Below are 25,290 nucleotides of genomic sequence, written 5' to 3'. Positions count from 1 at the left end.
AGAATTTGAAAGAGAGTATTCCAGTCAACATGGTCAAAAGCTTTCTCTAAGTCAACAAATGCTAGAAACGTAGGTTTGCCTTTCCTTAAACTTCCTTCTAAGATAAGTCGTAAGGTCAGTATTGCCTCACGTGCTCCAATATTTCTAAGGAATCCAAACTGAACTTCCCCGAGGTCGGCTTCTACTGGTTTTTCCATTCATCTGTAAAGAATTTGCGTTAGTATTTTGTGACTTATTAAGCTGATAGTTCGGTAATTTTCACATCTGTCAACACCTGCTTTCTTTGGGATTGGAATTATTATATTCTTCTTGAAGTCTGAGGGTATTTCGCCTGTCTCATACATCTTGCTCACCACATGGTAGAGTTTTGTCAGGACTGGCTCTCTCAAGGCCGTCAGTAGTTCTAATGGAATGTTGTCTACTCCTGGGGCTTTGTTTCGACTCAGGTCTTTCAGTGCTCTGTCAAACTCTTCACGCAGTATAGTATCTCCCATTTCATCTTCATCTACATCCTCTTCCATTTCCATAACATTGACCTCAAGTACATCGCCCTTGTATAGACCGTCTATATACTCCTTCCACCTTTTTGCTTTCCCTTCTTTGCTTAGAACTGTGTTTCCATCTGAGCTCTTCATATTCATACAAGTGGTTCTCTTTTCTCCAAACGTCTCTTTAATTTTCCTGTAGGCAGTATCTATCTTACCCCTAGTGAGATAAGCATCTACATCCTTACATTGTCCTCTAGCCATCCCTGCTTAGCCATTTTGCACTTCCTGTCGATCTCATTTTTGAGACGTCTGTATTCGTTTTTGCCTAATTCATTTACTGCATTTTTATATTTTCTCCTTTCCTCAATGAAGTTCAATATTTCTTCTGTTACCCAAGGATTTCTGCTAGCCCCCATCCTTTTACCTGCTTGATCCTCTGCTGCCTTCACTACTTCATCCCTCAGAGCTACCCATTCTTCTTCTACTATACTTCTTTCTGCCATTCCTGTCAATTGTTCCCTTATGCTCTCCCTGAAACTCTGTACAACCTCTGGTTCTTTCAGTTTATCCAGGTCCCATCTCCTTAAATTCCCACCTTTTTGCAGTTTCTTCAGTTTTAATCTACAGTTCATAACCAATAGATTGTGGCCAGAGTCCACATCTGCCCCTGGAAATGTCTTACAATTTAAAACCTGGTTATTATATCTCTGTCTTACCATTATATAATCTATCTTATACCTTCTAGACATAGGGCAAATTTAAATTGCATCATTTGGGTAGAACTATACTAAGAGCCAAAGAAACTGATACACCTCACTAATATCGTGTAGGGCCCCCGTGGGCACACACACGTGCCGCAACACGACGTGGCATGGACTCGACTAATGTGTGAAGCAGTGCTGTAGGGAAAGTGACACCATGAATCCTGCAGCGCTGTCCGTAAATCCGTAAGACTACGGCGGGGTGGAGATTTCTTCTGAACAGTATGTTGCGAGGTATCCCAGACTTGTTCAATAATATTCATATCTTTGTTGCTTGGTGGTCAGCCGAAGTGTTTAAACTCAGAAGAGTGTTCCTGGAGCCACTGTGTATCAATTCTGGATACGTGTTGTGTCGTATTGCCCAGCTTGAAATGCCAAAGTCCGGCGGAATGCACAATGGACATGAATGCATGCAGGTGATCAGACCCTGTGCTTGTGTACGTGTCACCTTCCAGAGTCGTGTCTAGATGTATCAGAGGTCCCATTCATCAGACTCCACATGGCCCACACCATTACAAAACCTCCACTAGCTTGGACAGTCAATGGATCCATGAGGCTGTCTCCTTACCTGTACACATCCATCCGCTCGATACAATTTGAAACGAGACTCGCCCGACCAGGTAACATGTTTCGTCATCAACAGTTCAATGTCGGTGGTAACGGGTCCAGACGAGGCATAAAGCTTACTGTCGTGCACTCATCAAGGGTACACGAGTGGGCCTTCGCCTCCTACAGCCCATATCGATGATGTATCATTGAACGGTTCGCAAGCTGACATTTGCTGATGGCTCAACATTGAAATCTGCAGCAATTTGCGGAAGGGCTGCACTTGTCACGGTTCTCTTCAATCATCGTTGGTCCTGTTCTTGCAGGATATTTTTCCGGCCGCAGCGATGTCGGAGATTTGATGTTTTACCAGACTCCTGATATTGACAGTACGTACCTCGGAGATGCTGTGTCCCATCGCTCATGCGACCACTATAACACCTCATTCTAACTATCTTAAACTTGATAACCAGCCATTGTAGCAGCGGTAACTGAATTAACGACTGCGCCAGACACCTGTTGTTTTATATAGCCGTTACCGACCGCAGCGCCGTATTCTGCCTGTATACATATTTCTGTATTTGAATACACATCGCTATACCAGTTTCTTTGGCACTTCCTCCTGTGTGTGTGTGTGTGTGTGTGTGTGTGTGTGTGTGTGTGTGTGTGTGTGTGTGTTTGCGCGTGTGCGTGTGCATGTGTGTATACACGCTCACACACACACACACACACACACACACACACTGAAGTGCGAAAGAAACTGGTCTAGGCATGTCTATTCAAATACAGAAATATGTATACAGGCAGAATACGGCGCTGCGGTCGGCACCAGATATGTAGAGTCAAATGAAAAGCAATTTTCGACGTTTCTACATCTACATAGAAACTCCGGAAGCCACCATACGGTGCGTGGCTGAGGGTACCTACTAATCATTTCCTTACCTGTTGCACTCACCAACAGAGTGAGGGAAAAACGCCTGCCTATATGCCTCCGTACCAGCCGTAATTTCTTTCGACACACATCATCTTAGCTACAAAAATCGGATTATGAAATGGTTACATGATCACGGAGCAGGGTTATCAGGCAATGTTTAAACAGAGTGCTGATGTTAGTATATATATATATATATATATATATATATATATATACACACTCCTGGAAATGGAAAAAAGAACACATTGACACCGGTGTGTCAGACCCACCATACTTGCTCCGGACACTGCGAGAGGGCTGTACAAGCAATGATCACACGCACGGCACAGCGGACACACCAGGAACCGCGGTGTTGGCCGTCGAATGGCGCTAGCTGCGCAACATTTGTGCACCGCCGCCGTCAGTGTCAGCCAGTTTGCCGTGACATACGGAGCTCCATCGCAGTCTTTAACACTGGTAGCATGCCGCGACAGCGTGGACGTGAACCGTATGTGCAGTTGACGGACTTTGAGCGAGGGCGTATAGTGGGCATGCGGGAGGCCGGGTGGACGTACCGCCGAATTGCTCAACACGTGGGGCGTGAGGTCTCCACAGTACATCGATGTTGTCGCCAGTGGTCGGCGGAAGATGCACGTGCCCGTCGACCTAGGACCGGACCGCAGCGACGCACGGATGCACGCCAAGACCATAGGATCCTACGCAGTGCCGTAGGGGACCGCACCGCCACTTCCCAGCAAATTAGGGACACTGTTGCTCCTGGGGTATCGGCGAGGACCATTCGCAACCGTCTCCATGAAGCTGGGCTACGGTCCCGCACACCGTTAGGCCGTCTTCCGCTCACGCCCCAACATCGTGCAGCCCGCCTCCAGTGGTGTCGCGACAGGCGTGAATGGAGGGACGAATGGAGACGTGTCGTCTTCAGCGATGAGAGTCGCTTCTGCCTCGGTGCCAATGATGGTCGTATGCGTGTTTGGCGCCGTGCAGGAGAGCGCCACAATCAGGACTGCATACGACCGAGGCACACAGGGCCAACACCCGGCATCATGGTGTGGGGAGCGATCTCCTACACTGGCCGTACACCACTGGTGATCGTCGAGGGGACACTGAATAGTGCACGGTACATCCAAACCGTCATCGAACCCATCGTTCTACCATTCCTAGACCGGCAAGGGAACTTGCTGTTCCAACAGGAGAATGCACGTCGGCATGTATCCCGTGCCACCCAACGTGCTCTAGAAGGTGTAAGTCAACTACCCTGGCCAGCAAGATCTCCGGATCTGTCCCCCATTGAGCATGTTTGGGACTGGATGAAGCGTCGTCTCACGCGGTCTGCACGTCCAGCACGAACACTGGTCCAACTTAGGCGCCAGGTGGGAATGGCATGGCAAGCCGTTCCACAGCACTACATCCAGCATCTCTACGATCGTCTCCATGGGAGAATAGCAGCCTGCATTGCTGCGAAAGGTGGATATACACTGTACTAGTGCCGACATTGTGCATGCTCTGTTGCCTGTGTCTATGAGCCTGTGGTTCTGTCAGTGTGATCATGTGATGTATCTGACCCCAGGAATGTGTCAATAAAGTTTCCCCTTCCTGGGACAATGAATTCACGGTGTTCTTATTTCAATTTCCAGGAGTGTATATATATATATATATTCGGCCAAAATGGTTCAAATGGCTCTGAACACTTTGGGAGTTAACATCTGAGGTCATCAGTCTCCTAGAACTTAGAACTACTTAAACCTAACCAAGCTAAGGACATCACGCACATCCATGCCCGAGGCAGGATGCGAACCTGCGGCCGTAGCGGTCACGCGGTTCCAGACTGGAGCGCCTAGAACCACTCGGCCACTCCGGCCGGCATATATATATATATATATATATATATATATATATATATATATATAAGTGTTGTTCTATTAACCTCAGCCCTCTGTTTAAACATTACCTGATAACCTTGCTCCATGATCACGCAACTGATTTTTTAAAGAGCTAATTACAGAGCTCATTGAAATGCTGGGAGCTGCTCCCGCATTGTGGGACATTAAGTGCAGGGAATGCTGGGATAGAAACGTGAAAACTGATGAAGCATGGAAAATTGCTTTGCAGTTGACAACAAATGTTGATGGTATAACCAGGAATATTAAGTTCATAAAAACTTAACATGGCAGGGAATGGGAGAAAACGCAGGAGAAATTTAAAACTGAAGTTGACGAAATTTCCGAATTCAGTATGTGGTCTGGATACACTTCTACGACCTTCCTCGTAGCAAACTGTCTCTCAGATGGAAGTCGCAGCGCTATTACGGTACATGCTTGTTTCTGTATGTTATTGGCTTAGGTTTTAAAAATAACTAATACCACAGCAGTGTTATTCTATTAGATGTGACTACATACAGAATAGGCGACCACTGAAAACTGTAATCCCTCGGATGGTTACTTTCATTTGTAATGTAAAATATAATAACGTAAAGGAAAGCACACTTATGCAAATTTATTTGCCACGGTAATTACCCTTCTTCTGAAATAAAAATCAGGCTGATGTTTTTGTGATCTTTTTTACGTCCTGAGAAGCATTGCTTGGGATGCGCGGTAATTCCAGTAAACTTCTCTGATCTCCTGACCTCCAGGAACCAGGCGTCACTGTACCAGTGTCTAAATGTTCATTGTCTGCTTTTGAAACTGTTCTATTGGACTTGTCCATTTGTGACATTTCATTTAATATCTAGACTTCTGTCTACCTTGTAAGGGACTGTGAAAAATCTTTGAGTCAGTCCGTTATGCAGTTCAGACATTTATTACAGGTTTACGTATTAGATCAACATGATAGAAAATACTGGTGAGGAAAAAAGAGAAATTAAATTATAGTTTGAAAACATAGATAATCTCAGAATAACGGCGATCACGCAGAAAGTCCAATTGCACAACAGCTGCCTTCACGAAAGGTCTGGTTCATTGACATTGTCAGAAACTCCTCCCTAATCCACATCCTCCTTCCTAATCCACATCCTCCTTCCTAATCCACATCCTCCTTCTTTCACTTCATGTTCACAAGTTGGTACTGCAGCAGGGTTTACTATGTGACTTCTTTCTTTGTAATTATGTCCTCAAGTCTTACACGATTTGTTTAAAATTCATCTTCACTAATGCGAATACTCTTTTTCCCTTGTCCTTCTGATGAAAGAGATCTTACAGTTTGAAATTCTGAAGGAAAGTGACTGTGTTGATTTCGTGAGTCTTACTTTCAGCTCTCCAGTCATATGCTATTCGGTCATACCCCATAATATTCACAGCTCCATGGCTGGAATTCCGGTGTCTGTTCTCTTCAGCTCCTTCTCTATTCGTGCAAAAACTCTCTCGGGAGACAGAAATTAATCGCCAGTTATTGGAAAGTAAATCTCAATATTCGTAAGAGGAGCACGGCAAAGCCAGTGAGACAACATTGTCAGCGAGGTTAAATTTTTATTGTCGCCTGGGGCTCCATCAGCGAAAGTCTTATTAAATTTATGCCTTGCAGATCTGGCATTTGGCGCACATTGTAAACAGCAGATATCACCCCATTGCAAGTCTTAGTGCATTGATTCTACATCTACATCTACATACATACTCCGCAATCCACCATACGGTGCGTGGCGGAGGGTACCTCGTACCACAACTAGCGTCTTCTCTCCATGTTCCACTCCCAAACAGAATGAGGGAAAAATGACTGCCTATATGCCTCTGTACGAGCCCTAATCTCTCTTATCTTATCTTTGTGGTCTTTCCGCGAAATGTAAGTTGGCGGCAGTAAAATTGTACTGCAGTCAACTTCAAATGCTGGTTCTCAAATTCCCTCAGTCGCGATTCACGAAAAGAACGCCTCCTTTCCTCTAGAGACTCCCACCCGAGTTCCTGTCTCTCTCTGTCCAAGTGTACAAGTATGGAGAAGTATAGAGACGTATTGAGAAGTATCGAGAAACCCAGCCTCTAGACCCCATCTGCAAGCAACATCATTGAGGGGATGACTGTGGCTTTTGTGAAGGTTTGATACACACCATGCCCCACAACTGATCTAGGTAAAATATTGTTTCTGCATGTTCCTGAGCAGAGTGGTATAACTTTACATTTTCAAAGTATGAATATCTGTGGCACACCCGTCAGGTAGCTAATGTGGACAGTAGCTGGAGAGCAGATGGCGACATTTTGACTACTGATGACTACACCAACAGGGTCTGTATGCCTACTAGCCTCACGATACGTAGCACTGGGAAGTCTGCTGGATATGAGTAGACTCTTGACACCATTCTTCCTCTTAATTTCCAGCATTCTTTGGTTCGACAGGTACTCAGTACATCACGTTGATAATAAGCCAGTAATGTGGTTTCAGTAATTCCTCTGGTGTCACATGTCGGTGCTTATGGAGAAGTGTATTTAGTGTCCACTAAGAACTAAAGACTGTGACCCAGATTTCTGCCATATCATTTCTACATGTAGATTCAAAGCACTGTGTAAGCTGAGGGGGGGGCGGGTTTCTATGATAAAATATTGTAGAGGTTTCTTTTGCTAATCATGTATTTGGGAATGTTACACAGTTTTGCAAAGTGTGTATGAGAAATGTAATCACACAATTTTCCCAAAACAAATTTTATGTGCTGCAGTTTACATTAGTTAGCGTGTATCTCCCTTTAATTTATCTTTCCTGCACCATTAGTAGATTAGTTACATGCACCACAGATTTATCTTAACAATTCCACCAACTCTAGGCGAACCCACCGTTTAGCGATGTCCAGGGGCGTTTTCCCATTGTCAGTCCTGAGCGACTTGTCTGCCCCTGCCTCGAGCAGCACAGCAGCCACCTCCGCATAGCCTTTTGCTGCTGCCCAGTGCAGTGGCGTCGCCCCGTGCCACCCCACCACATTGGGCTGAGAGGAGGACGCCAGCAGCCGCTGCAGTACACCGACCTTGCCCTTCTGTGCAGCCAAGTGCAGAGGTGTGTACCCTCTGTTATCCCTGAGCTCACTGTCTGCCCCTGCCTCGAGCAGCACAGCCGCCACCTTTGAGCGACCATATACTGCCGCCCAGTGCAGTGGCGTCCACCCGCGCTGCCCCCTCACGTTGGGGTGAGGTGAAGACGCCAAGAGCAGCCGCACGACAGCCACGCGGCTCTTCCGCGCAGCCCAGTGCAGAGGTACAGTCTTCCACCTGTCCGTGGCGTCCAACCGTGCCCCACCTTTTAGCAGACACCTCACCACTCTGAGGTGTCCCCTGCCTGCTGCCCAGTGCATTGCAGTCCTCTTGTCCTCGTCCTTCACTTTTACATCTGCTCCTGCCTGCAGCAGCACAGTCGCCACCTGTGCACGGCCATTTGCTGCTGCACAGTGCAGTGGTGTCCATCCGTACTGACCCCTCACATTTGGGTGGGGGGCAGACGCAGTCAGCAGTCGCACCACGGCTGTGTGGCCATTCCACGCAGCGCAGTGCAGAGGCGTGTCCCCATCGTCATCCCTGAGTTCCCTGTCTGCCCCTGCATCTAGCAGCACAGTCGCCACCCTGGTGCAACCATTTTCCGCCGCCCAGTGCAATGCTGTCCACCTGTCCTCCCCTCTCACATTGGGGTCAGGTGAGGACGCCAGCAGAAGCCGCACAACAGTTGCGTGGCTCTCCCGTGCAGCCCAGTGCAGAGCCACGTTTTTCCACCTGTCTGTGGCGTCCGGCTGCGCCCCACCGTCCAGCAGACATTTCACCATCTTGAGGTGACCCCTGCCTGCTGCCCAGTGCAAAGCAGTCCTCTTCTGCCTGTCCGTCACCCTAAGGTCCGCACCCGCTGCGAGCAGTGTTCGTAGTTGATCCAGTTGTCCCTTCTGAGCTGCCTCGATCAGCCCACAGCCCTTCTCGTATGCAGACCAGCTCCTGCACAAAACAGTGAAATTATGACATAGTACTGAAAACACAAACATCTCATAGAAAAGAAAACCGTTCTAGAGGTGAAAGAGTAGTTACACTATGTGATCAAAAGTATCCGGACACCTTACTGAAAATTCCAGGCATACTTTCAATCAGGTGGAAGAAGGTGGGGAATGGCAGCCCATTCTTCACAGAGTGCTGCACTGAAGAGAGGTATCGATGTCAGCCGGTGAGGCCTGTCACAACGTGGGCGCTCCAAAACATCGCAAAGGTGTTCTATAGGACTCAAGTCAGAACTCTGTGCAGGCCAGTCCATTGCAGGGATGTTATTGTCGTGTAACCACACTGCCACACGCTGTGTATTACGAACAGGTGATCATTCGTGTTGAAAGATGCAATCACCATCCTCGAATTGCTGTTCAAGAGTGGGAAACAAGAAAGTGCTCAAAACACCAATGTAGGCCTGTGCTGTGATAGTGCCACGCAAAACAACAAGGGGTGCTAGCCCCCTCAAAGAAAATACGACCACACCATAACACCACCGCCTCCGAATTTTACTGTCGGCACTACACACGCTGGCAGATGACGTTCACTAGGTATTCACCATATGCACACCCTGCCATCCACACAATTGTTTTCCACCGTTCAATCGTCCAATGTTTATGCTCCTTACACCAAGTGAGGCGTCGTTTGGTATTTACCGGCGTGGTGGGTGGCTTATGAGCAGCTGCTCGACCATGAAATCTAAGTTTTCTGACCTCCCACATGTCATAGTTCTTGCACTGGATCCTGATGCAGTCTGTAATTGCTGTGTGATGGATATATGTCTGCCTGCTACACATTACGATCCTCTTCAACTGCCGGCGGTCTCTGTAAGCCAACAGACTAGGTCATCCTGTATGCTTCTGTGCTGTACGTGTCCCTTCACGTTTCCACTTCACATCCGCAACAGAGACCTAGGGATGTTTATGTGGTGTCACCGCCAGACACCACACTTGCTAGGTCGTAGCCTTTACATCGGCCGCGGTCCGCTAGTATACGTCGGACCCGCGTGTCACCACTGTCAGTGATTGCAGACCGAGCGCCGCCACACGGCAGGTCTAGAGACACTTCCTAGCACTCGTCCCGGTTGTACAGCCAACTTTGCTAGCGATCTACACTGACAACTACGCTCTCATTTGCCGAGACGATAGTTAGCATAGCCTTCAGCTACGTCATTTGCTACGACCTAGCCAGGCGCCATTACCAGTTTATATTGAGATTGTGAAGCATGTACAGTCAAGAGAGATGTTCACCAATTGTGGATTAAAGTTAAGTATTCTACCAGTTACCTCCTTTTTTTACTAAATTCAACCCCTATAACTGTTCCAGACCTCACGCCAGCCTGCGTGAGCTTAAAGGCGTGCATTTCGGCCTCCTCTAGCAACACGGTGTTGGCTCTTCTGCCAACACAATAGTTTAGGAGTATGGAAATCTCGCGTGCGGACGTACGACACAAGTGACATCCGTTCGAAGTCCCTGAGTTCTGCAGAGCACCCCATTCTGCTCTCACACGATGTCTAATGACTGCTGAGGTCGCTGATATGGAGTACCTGGCGGTAGGTGGAAGCACAATGCACCTAATATGAAAAACGTGTGTTTTGGGGGATGTTCGAATACTTTTGATCACATAGTGTATAAAATCATAGATCTGCATTGCTCTTCTTTCTGTAACACTGATCAGTGTAAATCTCTGTATAATTAGATAAGTGCGAATATTGCGCTCTGTTAGTGAATGGTCTGTGGGTACAGAGCGCACAGCCAATAGTGGCCCAAATGTCTCCAATTTCGTTCATATCAGGAAATTTTGGCGGTTAAGACATCAAAGTTAGTTCATTATCATTCTCCCCTACTACTGAAGTGTCATTCTGGCCTTGATAAATGGACAGTTATCCTACTACAAAAAGGCATGACTGTCAGGGAAGAGGTAGAGCAAGAGTAGATGCAAATAGTTTGCCATAATGTGTACATAGTCCACAGCTGCCACAGTGGCTTCAGTTACTACCATAGGTCAGAAGGAAGCCCAGGCGAATGTCTGCCACAACATAACACTACCTCATCAGCCAGAATCCGCAGTTTGTTTTGAGCAGCTTTGCCTGCATGATGGCATATCTAGACACCATCGACCTACTGCAAAGATAAATGTAATTCATCTGACACAGTTTCATATATCCATGCTCTGATATTGATGATCCATGCCCATTGCATTTATAACTAATTATATCACTGAATCACCCCCCCCCCCCCCCCCGCCCTATGAACCATGGACCTTACTGTTGTTGTGGAGGTTTGCCTGCTTCAGCAGTACAGATAGCTGTACTGTAGGAGTTGAACTGTATGTTTAAGAGATGATGTCATCCTCTTGGGTAAAATGCTCCATTCGAATCTCTGGTTGGGGACTACTCGAGAGGATGTAGTTATCAGCAGAAACAAAACTGGATCAGAAGGGGGAATGAACTTCCCTTCAAAATTGGACAGGTAATTAAAAAAATTTAAAAAGGGGGATCGATTGGTTAAAGATATAGTGGCAAACAATGAAATTGAGTGGCAGGAGGAACATGGCTTTTGATCAGGTGAATACAGGGTTATAAATACAAAATTAAATATGGGAAGTGAAGGAGTAGCTTTAATAATGACCAAGGAAACAGCAATGTGGGTAAGCTACTATTAACAGCATAGTGGATGTCAAGATAGACACAAAGGACATATTCACTACAGTAGTAAAGCTTAAATGGCAACAAGCTCCACAGGTGATGAAGAGGTTGAAGAAATGAGATAACAGAAACTATTCAGATATTAAGGCAGACAAAACCATAAATGTAAGAGGGGATTCGTAACAATGAGAGCAGGAAACAATGTAGGTAATATGGACTGGGGGAAAGGAACGAAAGAGGAAGCTGCCTGGCAGAATTTTAACCAGACCGCAATTTCATCATCACTAACACTTTTAATAATGATGAAAAAATGTTGTAAGCATGGCAGAGACCTAGAGACACCAGAAGATTTCAGAGTGATTATATAAAACTGAGACAGAAATCTGAGAACCAGATTTAAAATTGTAAGACATATCCAGGGGCAAATGAGAAACTCTGATCACTATTTATTCGGTGTAAACTGTAGATTAAAACTGATGAAACTGAAAAATAGAAGGAAGCTAAAAAGATGGGATCTGGATAAGTTTAAAGAACCAGAAGTTGTTGAGAGTGGCAGAGGAAGCAGAAAGCATTGGATAATACGGAAGATATTTAATTTAATTGACGATAGAAGAAAATACACAGCTGCAAGTAATGAAGCGTGTGAAATGGAACGCAGTGCTTAAAAATGAGATTGACAGGAAGTACAAAATGGGTAAGAAAGAATGACTAGAGGACGAAGATAAAGATTTAGAAGCATGTTTTATTGGGGGAAACATAGTCATCATCTACAGGAAAATTAAGGAGGTTTTTGGATAAAAGAGAAGCAGATGTATGAGTATAAAAAATGGTTCAAATGTCTCTGAGCACTATGGGACTTATCATCTGAGGTCATCAGTCCCCTAGAACTTAGAACTACTTAAACCTAACTAACCTAAGGACATCACACTCATCCATGCCCGAAGTAGGATTCGAACCTGTGACCGTAGCATTCGCGCGGTTCCAGACTGAAGTGCCTAGAACCGCTCTGCCACTCCGGCTGGCGTATGAGTATTAAGAGCTCAGATGGAAAACCAGTCCTAAGCAAAGAAGAGAAAGGTGAAAGGTGGAAGATGGAAGACGGAAGGAGTATATTGAGGGTCTATACAATGGAGATATAGTTGAGGGTGGCAGTATTATACAAACGTAAGAGGAAGTAGTTGAAGATGAGATGGGACATGTGATAGGAAATATGATACTGCGAGGAGAATTGCCAGAACACTGTAAGACGTAAGTCGCAACAAGGCCCAGGAAGCAGACCACATTCTGTCAGAACTATTGGCAGCCTTGGGAGAACCAGCTGTGATGAAAGTATTCCATTTGGTGTGCGAGATGTATGAGAGATGCGAAATACCCCCAGACTTTAAGGCAAATAGAATAATCCCAATTCCAAAGAAAGCAGGTGCTGACAGGTGTGAACATCTATCAATTTAATAAGTTATGGGTGCAACATACACATACAAATTCTTTACAGAAAAGTGAGAAAATTTGTAGAAACCGACATCAGGGAAGATCAGTTTGGATTCTGGAGAAATGTAGGAAAATGCAAGGCAATACTGACCTTAGGACTTCTCTTAGAAGAGAGTTATGGAAAAGCAAATATATGTTTAGTGTTTGTATACACAGACAAATCTTCTCACAACGGTAACTGGCATACTCTCTTTGAAATTGTGAAGGTAGTAGAGGTGAAATACAACTTGTACAGAAACTAGATGGCTGTTGTAAGAGTTGAGAGTAGAGGCGCGTACGCGGCAGACTGTTAGCCCACCGTAGTCCGCTAGGGGTGGGCTGTCTGCTTGCAGATCACCAGCCCGCCTCACACGGAGAGATCCACAGCGATGCAACTGACTTTTTGAAACTATCTATACGATGGTGTAGGTTAAGATCCCAGTTATCACACACTGCCGCCGTTCACCAAAGTGGGCCCTCTTTTCCAGGTAACTGCCAAGAAAAAAATGCGGATTTTTGTGTTATACTCAATAAAATTAAAAAAGTTATGTTATTTAGTCTGGTTGTGTGCTGTAATGGGTAGGATAACAACTTTACACGAGGAGGTCCTGTGTTCGAATTTTGCCAGGTGCAGAAACTTTTTCTGTTTTTAAATCTTTATCAAAACGACTTTGATCATCATTTTTATTCAATTAATTGATGTAAATGTATTTTTTAAATTTCATTCCTTTGTCACATAATTTTAATCATGATACCAACTTCTTGATTTGATCTAATTTTTCTTACTATCATTCTTTCTCCACTTGAAATCTTTGCTCCTGTGTTTTTATTTTATGTATTAATTTCGATTTAATTTCTTGTGTTTCATCACTCTGTTTTTTGTCCACATTATTGCATTGATTATATATTTTTCTCATTTTGCTTCAATTTTTTTTTTTTTTTTTTTTTTTTTGTAAACCGTCATTCATTTAAATTTTCATCTCTGGTATTTTGTCCACGGTGCAGTAGGTATTTAGGTTATAATTCAAACTTTTTTGCTTTATCACCTTGTTTTTTCGTCCACATTACTGCATTTCTTATATCTATTTCTCATTTTGCTTGAATTTCTTTTTACTTATAAACCCGTCTTTCATTTAAATTTTCATCTGTTATTTTGTCCACAGTGTAATAGGTATTTAGTTTATGTTTTACATGTTTGTATGGTGGTTACCACGAAAAAAATTCTACTTCTGCTAACAAAAATACATTTTTCACACCATTGCACATATATAAATGGATTACGTCATGTCTTCTTTTTTTAACTGTTAGATCGGAATTTTCAAAAAATTGAATATTATAACAGCTAAATAAAATAAAATTTTTGTACACGAAAATTCCGACTGGGAAAGAACAGCTAAAGAGAGCTTAACCCACAATCTGCTGTGTGTGAGAGGCTGTTATCCTAGCCACTAACTAAAATTACATTTTAACCAACTAATGGAGTAAAAATAATGGTCAAAGTAATTTCGATAAAGATTTAAAAATAGAAAAAAATTTGTGTACCTGATGATATTCGTACCCACAATCTCCTGCGTGAGAGACTGTTATCATATCCATTATACGACGCAACCAGGCTTTATAAAGTACTTTTTTTAATGCTAGTGAGTGTCATACAGAATTCAGAATTTTAAAATAACTTCCGAGAATTCAGCGAGGTAACACTTTCAGCGACCGCCGATATTTCGGCGGGAGAATACCCCGTCATTTTCAAGGCAGCTACAACGGACAGGCGACATACATGCAAATTTGAAACCTCGGTTCTCGGACTGATGCAGCAAAGATAACACACACACTGAACACTAGTACCACCAAAGATGACCAAAGTCAGAGCAATCGATAGTGAGACTACGAATTCGCAGGTGAGGTAGCATTGACTCTGTCCCTCTGTTTTTTGACAAGGGAGAGAGCCAGATTCCAAACAGAGTTTAAACAGAAACCTCCATCCCTGTTAACGAGGTTGCTCGCTAATTTAATCTCAACTGCCTCCTTAATAACACTGTCCCAATAGCTGGACGTGCATGCCAATATCTCGGTGTTGTTATATAACATAAGGTGACCAGTATCCAAGCAATGTTTGGCAGTAGCAGATCTCCAGAATGAGATTTTCACTCTGCAGCCGAGTGTGCGCTGATATGAAACTTCCTGGCAAATTAAAACTTTGTGCTGGACCGAGACTCGAACTCGGTCCCGAGTTCGAGTCTCGGTCCGGCACACAGTTTTAATTTGCCAGGAAGTTTCAGTAGCAGATCTACTTGGCTGCTGTAATCGTGTGTGCCGTTTATGCTCAGTACATCGGTCCTCCACGGTCCAGATAGTTTGACCAATACACAGCTACAAGGAATGAGATATACACCCGCCTTACGCAGACCAAGATCATCCTTAACAGGACTCTAACTTTAGATGGAGGTCGAAAAACACATTTCACATCGTATTTCCGTAAAATTCGACCGTTCTTGTTGGAAGTGTTTCCTACGTAAGGCAAAAACGCAGTAGACTTAGGTGTCGACTCAGAATTATCATGAATCACCCGATGTGCAGTTGTTCGATAGCGCAACGCACGTTCAATCTGTATATCACTATAACCATTTTGACGAAACGTAACTTTCAGATGGGACAGCTCAGCTGGCAAAGTCTCAGCGTCGGAAACAACATGTGCCCTGTGTACCAAGGTACGAAGTACCCCTTCACGCTGAGCCGGATAGTGACAACTATTAGCCTGTAAGTACAAGTCGGTGTGAGTACGTTTCCTGTAGACTGCATGTCCCAATGATCCAGCATCCTTCCTCCTAACCAACACGTCAAGACAGGGAAGGCAACCATCCTCTTCCACCTTCATCGTAAAACGAATGTTCGGGTGGATCGAGTTCAGATGTTCTAGAAAGGCATTCAAATTCTCCATGCCATGAGGCCAAACAACGAACGTATCGTTAACGTATCTAAAGAAACATGCGGGTTTCAAAGGCGCCGACTCCAATGTACGTTCCTCGAAGTCTTCCATAAACAAATTTGCGAGCACAGGAGACAACGGACGACCCATCGCAACTCCATCTGTCTGCTCGTAATACTGGTCATTGAATAAAAGGTAAGTGGGTGTCAACACATGCCGAAAGAGATTAGTTAATTCAGCACCAAACCTAGCCTCAATTAAGCGCAACGAATCAGACAGAGGAACACGAGTGGAGAGAGAGGCCACATCGAAACTCACTAAAATAACAGAGTCGAACTGCAGTCCCTCCAAACGACTTAAAAAAAAATCAGCTGAGTTCCTGACACGATGTTCACACCGACCTACTTGTGGACTCAACAGAGAAGCAAGATGCTTGGCTACACGATATGTCGGAGCGCCGATATTACTCATTATAGGACGGAAAGGAACCCCTTCCTTGTGAACCTTCGGAAGGCCATATAACCTAGAGGGAACGGCACTATAGGTGTTAAGATTCTTGATAGTGTCCTGCGACAAACCAATTTTCTTCAGAAGGCTGTTGGTCTTTCTCTCAACACTTTTTGTGGGGTCAGCATCGCTGCGATACGCTGAATCAGATAGTAAGCGATGCATCTTTTGTACATAATTCTTTTTATTTAAAACAACGGCGGCATTGCCCTTGTCCGCAGATAAAATAACAATATCAGGATCAACTCTGCTGCTGTTACATTACTCTTGGGTGGACGAGCCCTAGTCAGCACACGGCGTCTCTCCCTCCTAACTTCCTTTGCAGCGTCAGAAGGTAGTTTGCAAATTAGCTGTTCAGTTGAGCTAATAAAATCAACTGCCGGTAAACTCTTCAGAATGGGTGCAAAATTTAAACCCTTCCCAAGCACGGATAAGGTAGAGTCGTCAAAATATTTCTCTGTGAGATGTATCACAGAACGTCGAGATATAACATCACACTCCGCGCATTGAAAACGTTCAAACTTTGCCAAATGCCGGGCAGTGACGGAATTGTATTCTCAGTCAGCATGAGTCCATGAGGCACCGTCCAATCAATCCGTAGTGAAATCAGACAATTCCGATGCAACCATTAAATAAAAACGAAACAATTCTTTGGAAACAGAATCCAAACGTCGACGAGTAAAACGAATCCTTTCACGAACAAGAGCCAAGCCAGCACATTGCTTGATGCGACTGGCGGCAGGACAATTAATATGGTGCACAACCTTGGCAAATGTTGTGACATGATTTTCATCACGACACCTCAATAAAAACGACAAAGAATATTGCAGTCTAATTCGACAGCTACAAAGTTTATCCAACTTACGTAAACACCGATACATTGCCTCCCTGTAGAGGTAAACAACGTGAGACCTGAGTTTCTCCTGGCGTATACAACTTTCAAATACCTTCCGGGAATTCAACCAGCTAACACTTTCAGCGACCGCCGCTTTGTCGTTTTTATTGAGGTGTCGTGATGAAAATCATATCCCAACATATATCGGCGGTCGCTGAAAGTGTTACCTGGCTGAATTCCCGGAAATTATCTGAAAGTTGTATACGCCAGGAGAAATTCAGGTCTCAGAATTCGGAATTTTTGTTTCGTCAAATACTTGGAAACGAGAATATTGGGACAAGGGGGACACGGCCCCAAAGAACCGTTATCCAAGATGGCGGCCGTGATGTCACATGATGACGCAAGTACCATTAGACCTGTGATGTCACAGACACACCCTCAAGATGGTGGCGATGGCGTCATCCAAGATGACAGCTTGTAGACTTGGCAACAGCGCATGACGTTATGCCAAATGGCGGCTGTGACATCACTGATGATGCAAGTGCCACACACCGTGCCACCCCCCCCCCCCCCCCGCCCCGCCAGGTGGGAAGTTTGAATTTTGGCATGAACATAGGTCAACTGGGCTACATCCACTAACCTAACCCCCCCTCCCCCAGAAAAATGGCTGGAAGTTCAAATTGCAACAGGATAATACATCACACCTAAGAGAATGGCGGGAAAGTAAGGGCAATTATGCTACCCCCGCTACCGTAAGTCACTCGACCGACACCTTTTCCTAGGAAATGGTGCCAAGTTTGAATTTTGGTAGTAAAGAAAGGTTAATTCACGTACCTCTGCTAAGGTAAGAAAATGACATGAAAGACAGGACACTTGGACCACCTCCACTAACCTAAGTCACCTGTCCGCCACCACTTCCTAGCGGTTGGTGACAAAAGGACTCAGCCTGCACTGTGCTGGTGGAAAGAGGAAGGAGTGTACTTCATTTTGGAGCAATTTATTTAGGGATGGAATATATTACTGGACTGATACAAAACACAGGCTCCGACATGATTGGCATCATGGCACACAGCCTACAGACATGCGAACCACTAAAAGACTCTGCAAACGTGCTTGCTAATTGTCAACTGTTGATATCATGCACCAGTCTTTATTTAAACAATTTGAGCCAGTACCGCCATCCGGTGTGTTCGCCACAAGATCCAGAGCCCAACTGACCTAGTACACAGTACCACCACCAGAGGGCACAATCATACCTCTCAGTTGTTTGACCGCTTTCAATCTCCTGCAATTCTAACGGGACACGTCTGACATGCCTAGCCTGCATGCAGGCATAGTGACGTCACATCCTATAACCCGCACTAGCACACGGATGTCGCATCTTTGTCTAAATAAGCACCAAGTCGTCCTCTGGGCGGTGCACGTGCATGTTCACCGCCGCTGACGTAATTCCCAACACTACCCGCATTCCAGCGAAGACCTATTTGCAGAGCGGCTCGCCCTTGCAGACGCTATAGAGAAACTGTTCTACCGCTCATGACATGTGTGTGATGTGCATACTGATGTCGCAGATTATGGAAGAGAAATCTGTTCCCGATTGTAACGTTACTTGTGCAATATGTGTAGCCAGTCACAGTGTATAGCCCGTATATGTATACAGATGTTGCAGATCGTGCAATAGAAATCTGCCTGCGATTCAAATGGAACACGTGGGCACTGCTGCTCTTGGCCTCGAGCCCATCCCGGCCTCCGCCACCAGAGGCATGAATGTACACAGACATACAGAAAACAGCAAACGCTCTCTGGATGTGGAGTTGACTGGAGAACAGTGCTATATTTCGCCTTCCAGTCAGTGCATCTGGGCTAGGGTTTGGCAGCTGTGCTACGTTCAAAAGCAATTTTAGAACACAAAACGAGAGATTATGTCCTGATTGCATGGATATATCTGACATAAAATCGATAGAACTGCGAAAAATGATGAGGGAACAGATATAAATTGACCGAATATACACCAAAATGCGGGTAAATTAAGGAAGTTCTTGTGTATCTTCTGGTCCGCGCTGGACAATTTGTACATGGGAACAAGTATGCAGCAACAAGAAGAATCCGAGAAAACGTCGACATCTAAACGAAGGGAATCAGGGAGGCAGTCAATTTTTTTCCATCGAGGCAGTATTATACTGCATGTCTATTGAGGTAGCAGTGATACACTCGAGTTGACTACTGTATCTGATGCTTTTCAGGAGGACAGAAAACCTATCACCTCTGAACTTACTTGCATCTGCGTTAAAGGATAACAGAGAGTGGACGGGGCGATCGATTGAGATAGAGCTGTAACAAGGTGCGATTTAATGGTTGACTGATGCATTCTAGAGAAGGAGAAGTTGCTGCAGGTCAATTTTTTTTTCCTGTGTTCTGTCCAGGTGCATCAGTCATGTGACATAGCTTGCGTTCTACTTGTATACAGCTACGTGTTCTGTATGTGCTTTAAAGGACTGTCTACTTGCGATAGTTAATGGTAAACCTGTCAGTCATCAGGAGACTTCCATCTCATGTGTGATTAAACTTGACACTCACCTCTAAACGAACTTTGACTTATGCGATCCCCACCCTGTCACATCCTGGGTGTAAAATCGAAACTTCAGACGTGTAGCATTTAAATGCAATTAAGTGACTGGTCCACTCTGATAGGACCTGTACTGTTACTTGTAAGCTTTTGTTAAGTGTAGCGAAGCCGCTACAATACTGTGTTTGTGTCTGAACTATTTTTACGTCATTTTATGGTTATACTTGTTTTGTTTCTATAAGAACTTATTCTACGTAACTGCTGCCGGTAGTGAAGATTGTGGGGAATGATCTGCAGGAATCTTATGTTAATAAATTAAGTATGTGTAAATCAAAGTACAACTACCAACCATGATTCGTCATCCCATTTCCAATCGTGATAATAGTTGTGGTATTGATTGTGCAAGGTTGTATTAAAGGAGCCACATACCAAGTTTGATTTCATCAAATATGATAATTTCCTTGCCTCAATCAAAGGAGGCATATTACTAATTTACTCTGTTTTTCCTGGTGTTTAATGAAACTATTTTTGTACAGCAAATATATTAGTCACTCAACCTTTGTGTAATACCATTTTATCTTGTACCATTAATAACCTTGGTATGTTACTGAGTGGTTTTAATGTGGCAATGCCGGTGAGTCTGATTGTACGAAGGACAATAATCGGTTTAGGCGTTGTATGTTTAGCCACCATTGTGGCTGTCTCACTGAGGCCTCTTTGAACTGTAGTAGTTATTCATGACATGTTTGTTATTTAATATAAAAAGTGTGATTCGCTAGTGCAAACAAAGTTCGTGCACTTTAGATATTCGAATCTGACATGGTTTCGAAAATAAGAAAGCATGCCAGTTATTGCATATTTCCTAAAGACTGAGATTTTCTATATATCGTCAATTTAACTCTCCAGGAGAGTTATGCAACTGTCTGTAGTTGTAAGAGCTTGGTTGCTTATGTTTGTATTATTAACGTTGTTGTAACGATTACCACCAGAATGCTGGTTGTAATCTGTGAGTCTAAAAGGCATTTATTTTGCCACATATTACCATTGTTAACATGTATTTGTTGGAATTTTCTACGTCAATTAGCAGCGCTTTCAGTCCTATGGATACAGCTACCTTTTCCATTCCTGCAGATACTGTGGGTTGCTGAGTTACTGTTTTGTCTGTGCTTCGACATTTACACTCGCCTCTGTAACAGAGATCGCTAATGCTCGCTTGTGTACTTGCGTCCAACTCGGAACTAGCCAATTCAAATCCTGGTTGTGGAGGAAATTTTCACCATCGGCGGAAGACTTCCGGCTTAAGTTCAGGTATACATGCCAACGGCCTTGTCAAAGAGGGCAGAGGGACAGACAGGTGTTCAGGGCACTCTCTTGTCTGTGGGTTGGTAGACTGCTCCTAAAAGCGGAAGAATCAACAATGATCAACCGCATGAGGACGCAGAAGGCAATGGAAACCAGTGCATGAAAGTCACATAATGTGTACCCACAGGACATGTGGCCTATAATTGGAAATGTCTCATGATAATCTCTCCATTAACAAAATATTCGAGAATAGCCCCCATTCGGATCTCCAGAAAGGGAGTGCCAAGGTGGAGGTGACCATGAGATTGAGTAATCAGCGAAAGGATAACATTCTACAAGACAGGGCGTGGAATGTCACAATGTTGAACGTGGTAGGGAAGCCAGAAAATCTGAAAAGGAAAATGCGAAGGCGCAATCTAGATGTAGTAGGGATCAGCGAGGTGAAATGGGAATGAGACAAGGTTTCTGGTCAGATGACTCTGGGGTAATATAAACAGCATCAGAAAATGGTAAAACAGGAGTAGGATTCGTTATTAATAGGAAGACAGGGCAGAGAGTGTTTTAGTGTGAGCAGTTCAGTGATAGGATTGTTCTTATCATAATTTACAGGAAACTGACACCAACAACGATAGTTCAGACATACATGCCGAGGTCGGAAGCTGAAGATAAAGAGACAGAGAAAATATATGAGGATATTCAAACGGTAATACATTACATAAATGATTATAAAAACCTAATGGTTGTGGGGGACTGGAATGCAGCTATAGGGGAAAGAGTAGAAGAAAAGGTTAGAGAAGAATATGGGCTTGGGGCAAAGAATGGTAAAGGAGAAAAACTAATTGAGTTCGGTAATAAATTTCAGCTCTTAAGAACAAATACACTGTTCGAGAATCACAAGGGCAGGAGGTGTACTAGGAAAAAGCTGGGTGATATGGGAAGATTTCAGTTAGATTACATCACAGACAGAGATTCCGAAATCATATACTGGAATGTATGACATAAGGAGGAGCAGATATAGACTCAGATCACACTGTAGTAGTGATGAAGACTAGGCAGAAGTTTAAGAGGTTAGTCAGGAAGAACCAATACTCAAAGAAGTGGCGTATGGAAGTACTAAGACATGACGAGATACACGTGAAGTTCTCTAGGGTTATATATACAACAATAAGGAATAGGTCATTAGGCAGTACATGTGAAGAGGAATAGATATCTCTAAAAAGGGCAATCACAAAAGTTGGAAAGAAAAACATAGGTACAAAGAAGGTAACTGTGAAGAAACCATGGGCAACAGAGGAAAAACTTCAGTTGGTCGATGAAAGAAGGAACTACAAAAATGGTCAAAGAAATTCATGAATCATACAAGTCGCTGAGGAACGAAATAAAAAGGAAGTGCGGGGAAGCTAAAACGAAATGTCTGCATGAAAAATGAGAAGAAATTGTAAAAGAACTCATTGTCGGAAGGACAAACTCAGCATACAAGGTGAAAGGATATCAATGATACGATTCGCCGATGACATTGCAATCCAGAATGAAAGCGAAGAAGAACTACATGATCTGTTGGATGGAATGAACAATCTAATGAGTATACAGATTGAGAGTAAATCGAAGAAGGACGAAAGTAATGAGAAGTAGGAGAAATAGGAACTTGACATCAGGATTGATGGTCACAAAGCAGATGAAGTTAAGAATTTCTACTACATAGGTAACAAAATAACCAATGATGGACAGAGCAAGAAGGACATCAAAAGCAGACTAGCACTGGCCAAAAGGGCAGTACTGGCCAAGAGAAGACTACTAGTACCAAACATAGGCCTTAATTTGAGGAAGGAATTTCTGAGAATGTAGCTTTGGAACACAGAATTGTATAGTAGTGAAACATCGAATGTTGGAAAACCGGGGCAGAAGAGAAACGAAGCATTTGAGATGTGGTGCTACAAATGAATGTTGAAAATTAGGTGGACTAATGAGGTAAGGAATGAGGAGGCTGCATGCCAAATCAGAGAGGAAGGAAACATGTGAAAAACAATGACAAAGAGAAGGGACAGGATGATAGGATATCTGTTAAGACATCAGGGAATTACTTCCATGATATTGGAGGGAGCTGTAGAGAGCAAAACTGTAGAGGAAAACAGAGATTGGAATACATCAAGCAAATAATTGGTGATGTAGGATACGTGCTACTCTGGGAAGAAGAGATTGGCAAAGGAGAGTAATTCGTGCTGGACCACATCAAACCAGTCATAAGACTGATGACTCAAAGAGAAGGGGGAGAAGAAATAGTAGTGAACGTTCCTGATAACCAAACTTTGCACCAGTGTCCTGGACTGAATTGCAAACTTCTCCACAATGTTTTATTGAGTGACGGAACATGGCAGTGGTCTGTTTGATGGACAAATACTCGCATCTACCTCCAGAATGGTGCAGTGGGATTCTTGGGTCTGCCTCCAGTATTAATTTCCTGAGTGTGGGACTGTCTGACTTCTGACGTTTTGGACATTCGTATGTGCTCTGGCAATCTTCCCTGGTTTTTGGATGTAAAGAAGTGGGGAACTTGGTGTTGTAAATATGTTGTTGAAGCAGGCAAATACATAACTTACAGAGGTGGGGTGTGATTTTCTGCTGTAGTTGTGACATCGCTGGGACTGGCACTGATGCCTCCCTATGAGGATGAGTACCCAGTGGAGTGTCCTGTAATGGTGCGTATCATGCTATGGATCTAGAAAATCTGACTCCGTAGTAAACTCACTGGATGCTGGAGATGGTGGCATCATCATACGGGGCAGTTTGGCGAAATGCCACGGATGGCGCTGCTGCGGAGGGAGTCCTGTCGTGGTCCTTGTGGCGCCAAGAGCCAAAGGTTATATTGCTGTTTGTGGAGGGTGTCATGCCTTGGCCCCTGTGGCGCCAAGAACCGGAAGTTACGTTGCCGTCTGCAGAGGAAGTCGTGCCGTGGTCCCTGTGGTGCCACGACCCAGAGGATATCTTGCTGTCTGTGGAGGGAGCCATGCCATGGTCCCTGCAGCGCCAGGAGCCAGATGTTGGGTTGCTGTCTGTGGAGGGAGCCATGCCATGGTCCCTGCAGCGCCAGGAGCCAGAAGTTGTCTTACTGTCCGCAGAGGGAGTCTTGCCATGGTCCCTGCAGCGCCAGGTGCCGGAAGTTATCTTGCTGTCTGCAGAGAGAGTCGTTCCATGGTCCCTGTGGCGCCAGGAGGTGGAAGTTACGTTGCTGTCTGTTGAGGGATTCATGCCCTGGTCCCTGCGGCGCCAGGAGCCAGAGGTTATCTTGCTCTCCATACCTACCAAAAATAAAAAATAAAAGAAAATGGGTTGATTCACACCTATGACGTATCTCAATGAAACTGTTGGTGCAATGCAAAGTACAGAAAAATGTCGGTATGAAAGTCGATATTAGTATTTAGTAAATGTTCCTTTGACGATCTTAACTTTTCCACAGCCTCAGTCTGCAGCTAAGGATACAGACACAGTTGTGTTTTAGTGTCAGATCACTGGCACTTAACCACAGAGTTGCAAGTCGCATCTTTGAAGTACCAATGACTTGTGAGGCATGATCAGCAGCAATATTGCCATAATGCAGGAAGCAGTTGTTTGATGAGATAGACTAGTGTGGAGCTTAACATTCAACCCAGAGGAGCACAGATTGCTACATGCTTATATCTCACACACGTTTCCAACCTTTGGAGAGAGGAGACAAGCACTGGTGTAGAGGTGGGAAACAATGCCTGCACTGGACTGCTTTCCCAGCTGTCTTACCAGCTGAGCCAGAGGAGGCCTGTCATCAGCTGCATGTGGCTCTAATCCATAGGCTCGGTGCAGAAACGGAAAAAGGCTCAAGCCACTGCCTCATTAACAGAAGGGAGGTTATCACCAAGCAGGAGGAGCTGCCTCTGACTTCACCTTCATCACCTGCCCACTCAGACTGATGAAGAAGATGCCAGCTGCTACAGCTGCCCCTGTGTGAGTGGCACTAAGGCTGGTCACCATCGTACAAAAGCAGCACAGAGAGACAGACATGATCTGGCACACTGAAGAGTCGCCCAAGGTGCCATCTTGCAGGGAGGCTGAAACACCACTCAGCTGCCAGCAGGGAAGGAGGATGAGCACAGCTCGTGATGCAGCCCAGAGAGGCCATCACGAAAGAAGGAACTCCTGCTTAAATAGGGCCTCTGCTACACCACTGATGGTCTGTGGCAGTACAGAGCAGTGGGGGGCCTTAACAACAGCACATTCAGCTGCCGTGTTAATTTGAACTGACATAGTGTTGAGAAAGTGATGGGAGTGACGCTGGTATCAAGCTTCATGGTACCCACCACTAACATGTCCTCACTGGAATGATCTCTCACATCCAGCAAACCACTCCACCAC

The 25,290-nt window shown here is 44.6% G+C and overlaps 1 protein-coding gene across 1 annotated transcript in view; it reads right to left on the bottom strand.

Moving 5' to 3' along the window:
* The window catches only part of LOC126108372 (ankyrin repeat domain-containing protein 65-like), an 81,507-nt gene extending 56,598 nt beyond the window's left edge, over positions 1-24,909 (bottom strand). The window contains exons 1-3 of the mRNA XM_049913586.1: positions 24,794-24,909; positions 24,015-24,203; positions 7,481-8,617 (exon numbers count right to left, since the gene is read on the bottom strand). Coding sequence (XP_049769543.1) covers positions 7,481-8,617; positions 24,015-24,203; positions 24,794-24,909 — 1,442 coding nt within the window. The remainder of the gene's footprint in view (positions 1-7,480; positions 8,618-24,014; positions 24,204-24,793) is intronic.
* Between the last annotated feature and the right edge of the window lie 381 nt (positions 24,910-25,290).

This window comes from Schistocerca cancellata, chromosome 11 (assembly GCF_023864275.1).
Source record: "Schistocerca cancellata isolate TAMUIC-IGC-003103 chromosome 11, iqSchCanc2.1, whole genome shotgun sequence".
Classification (NCBI taxonomy): Eukaryota; Metazoa; Arthropoda; class Insecta; order Orthoptera; family Acrididae; genus Schistocerca; species Schistocerca cancellata.
The sequence above is the reverse complement of the archived record's forward strand: the minus strand, read 5'-3'. Positions and strand labels throughout refer to the sequence as shown.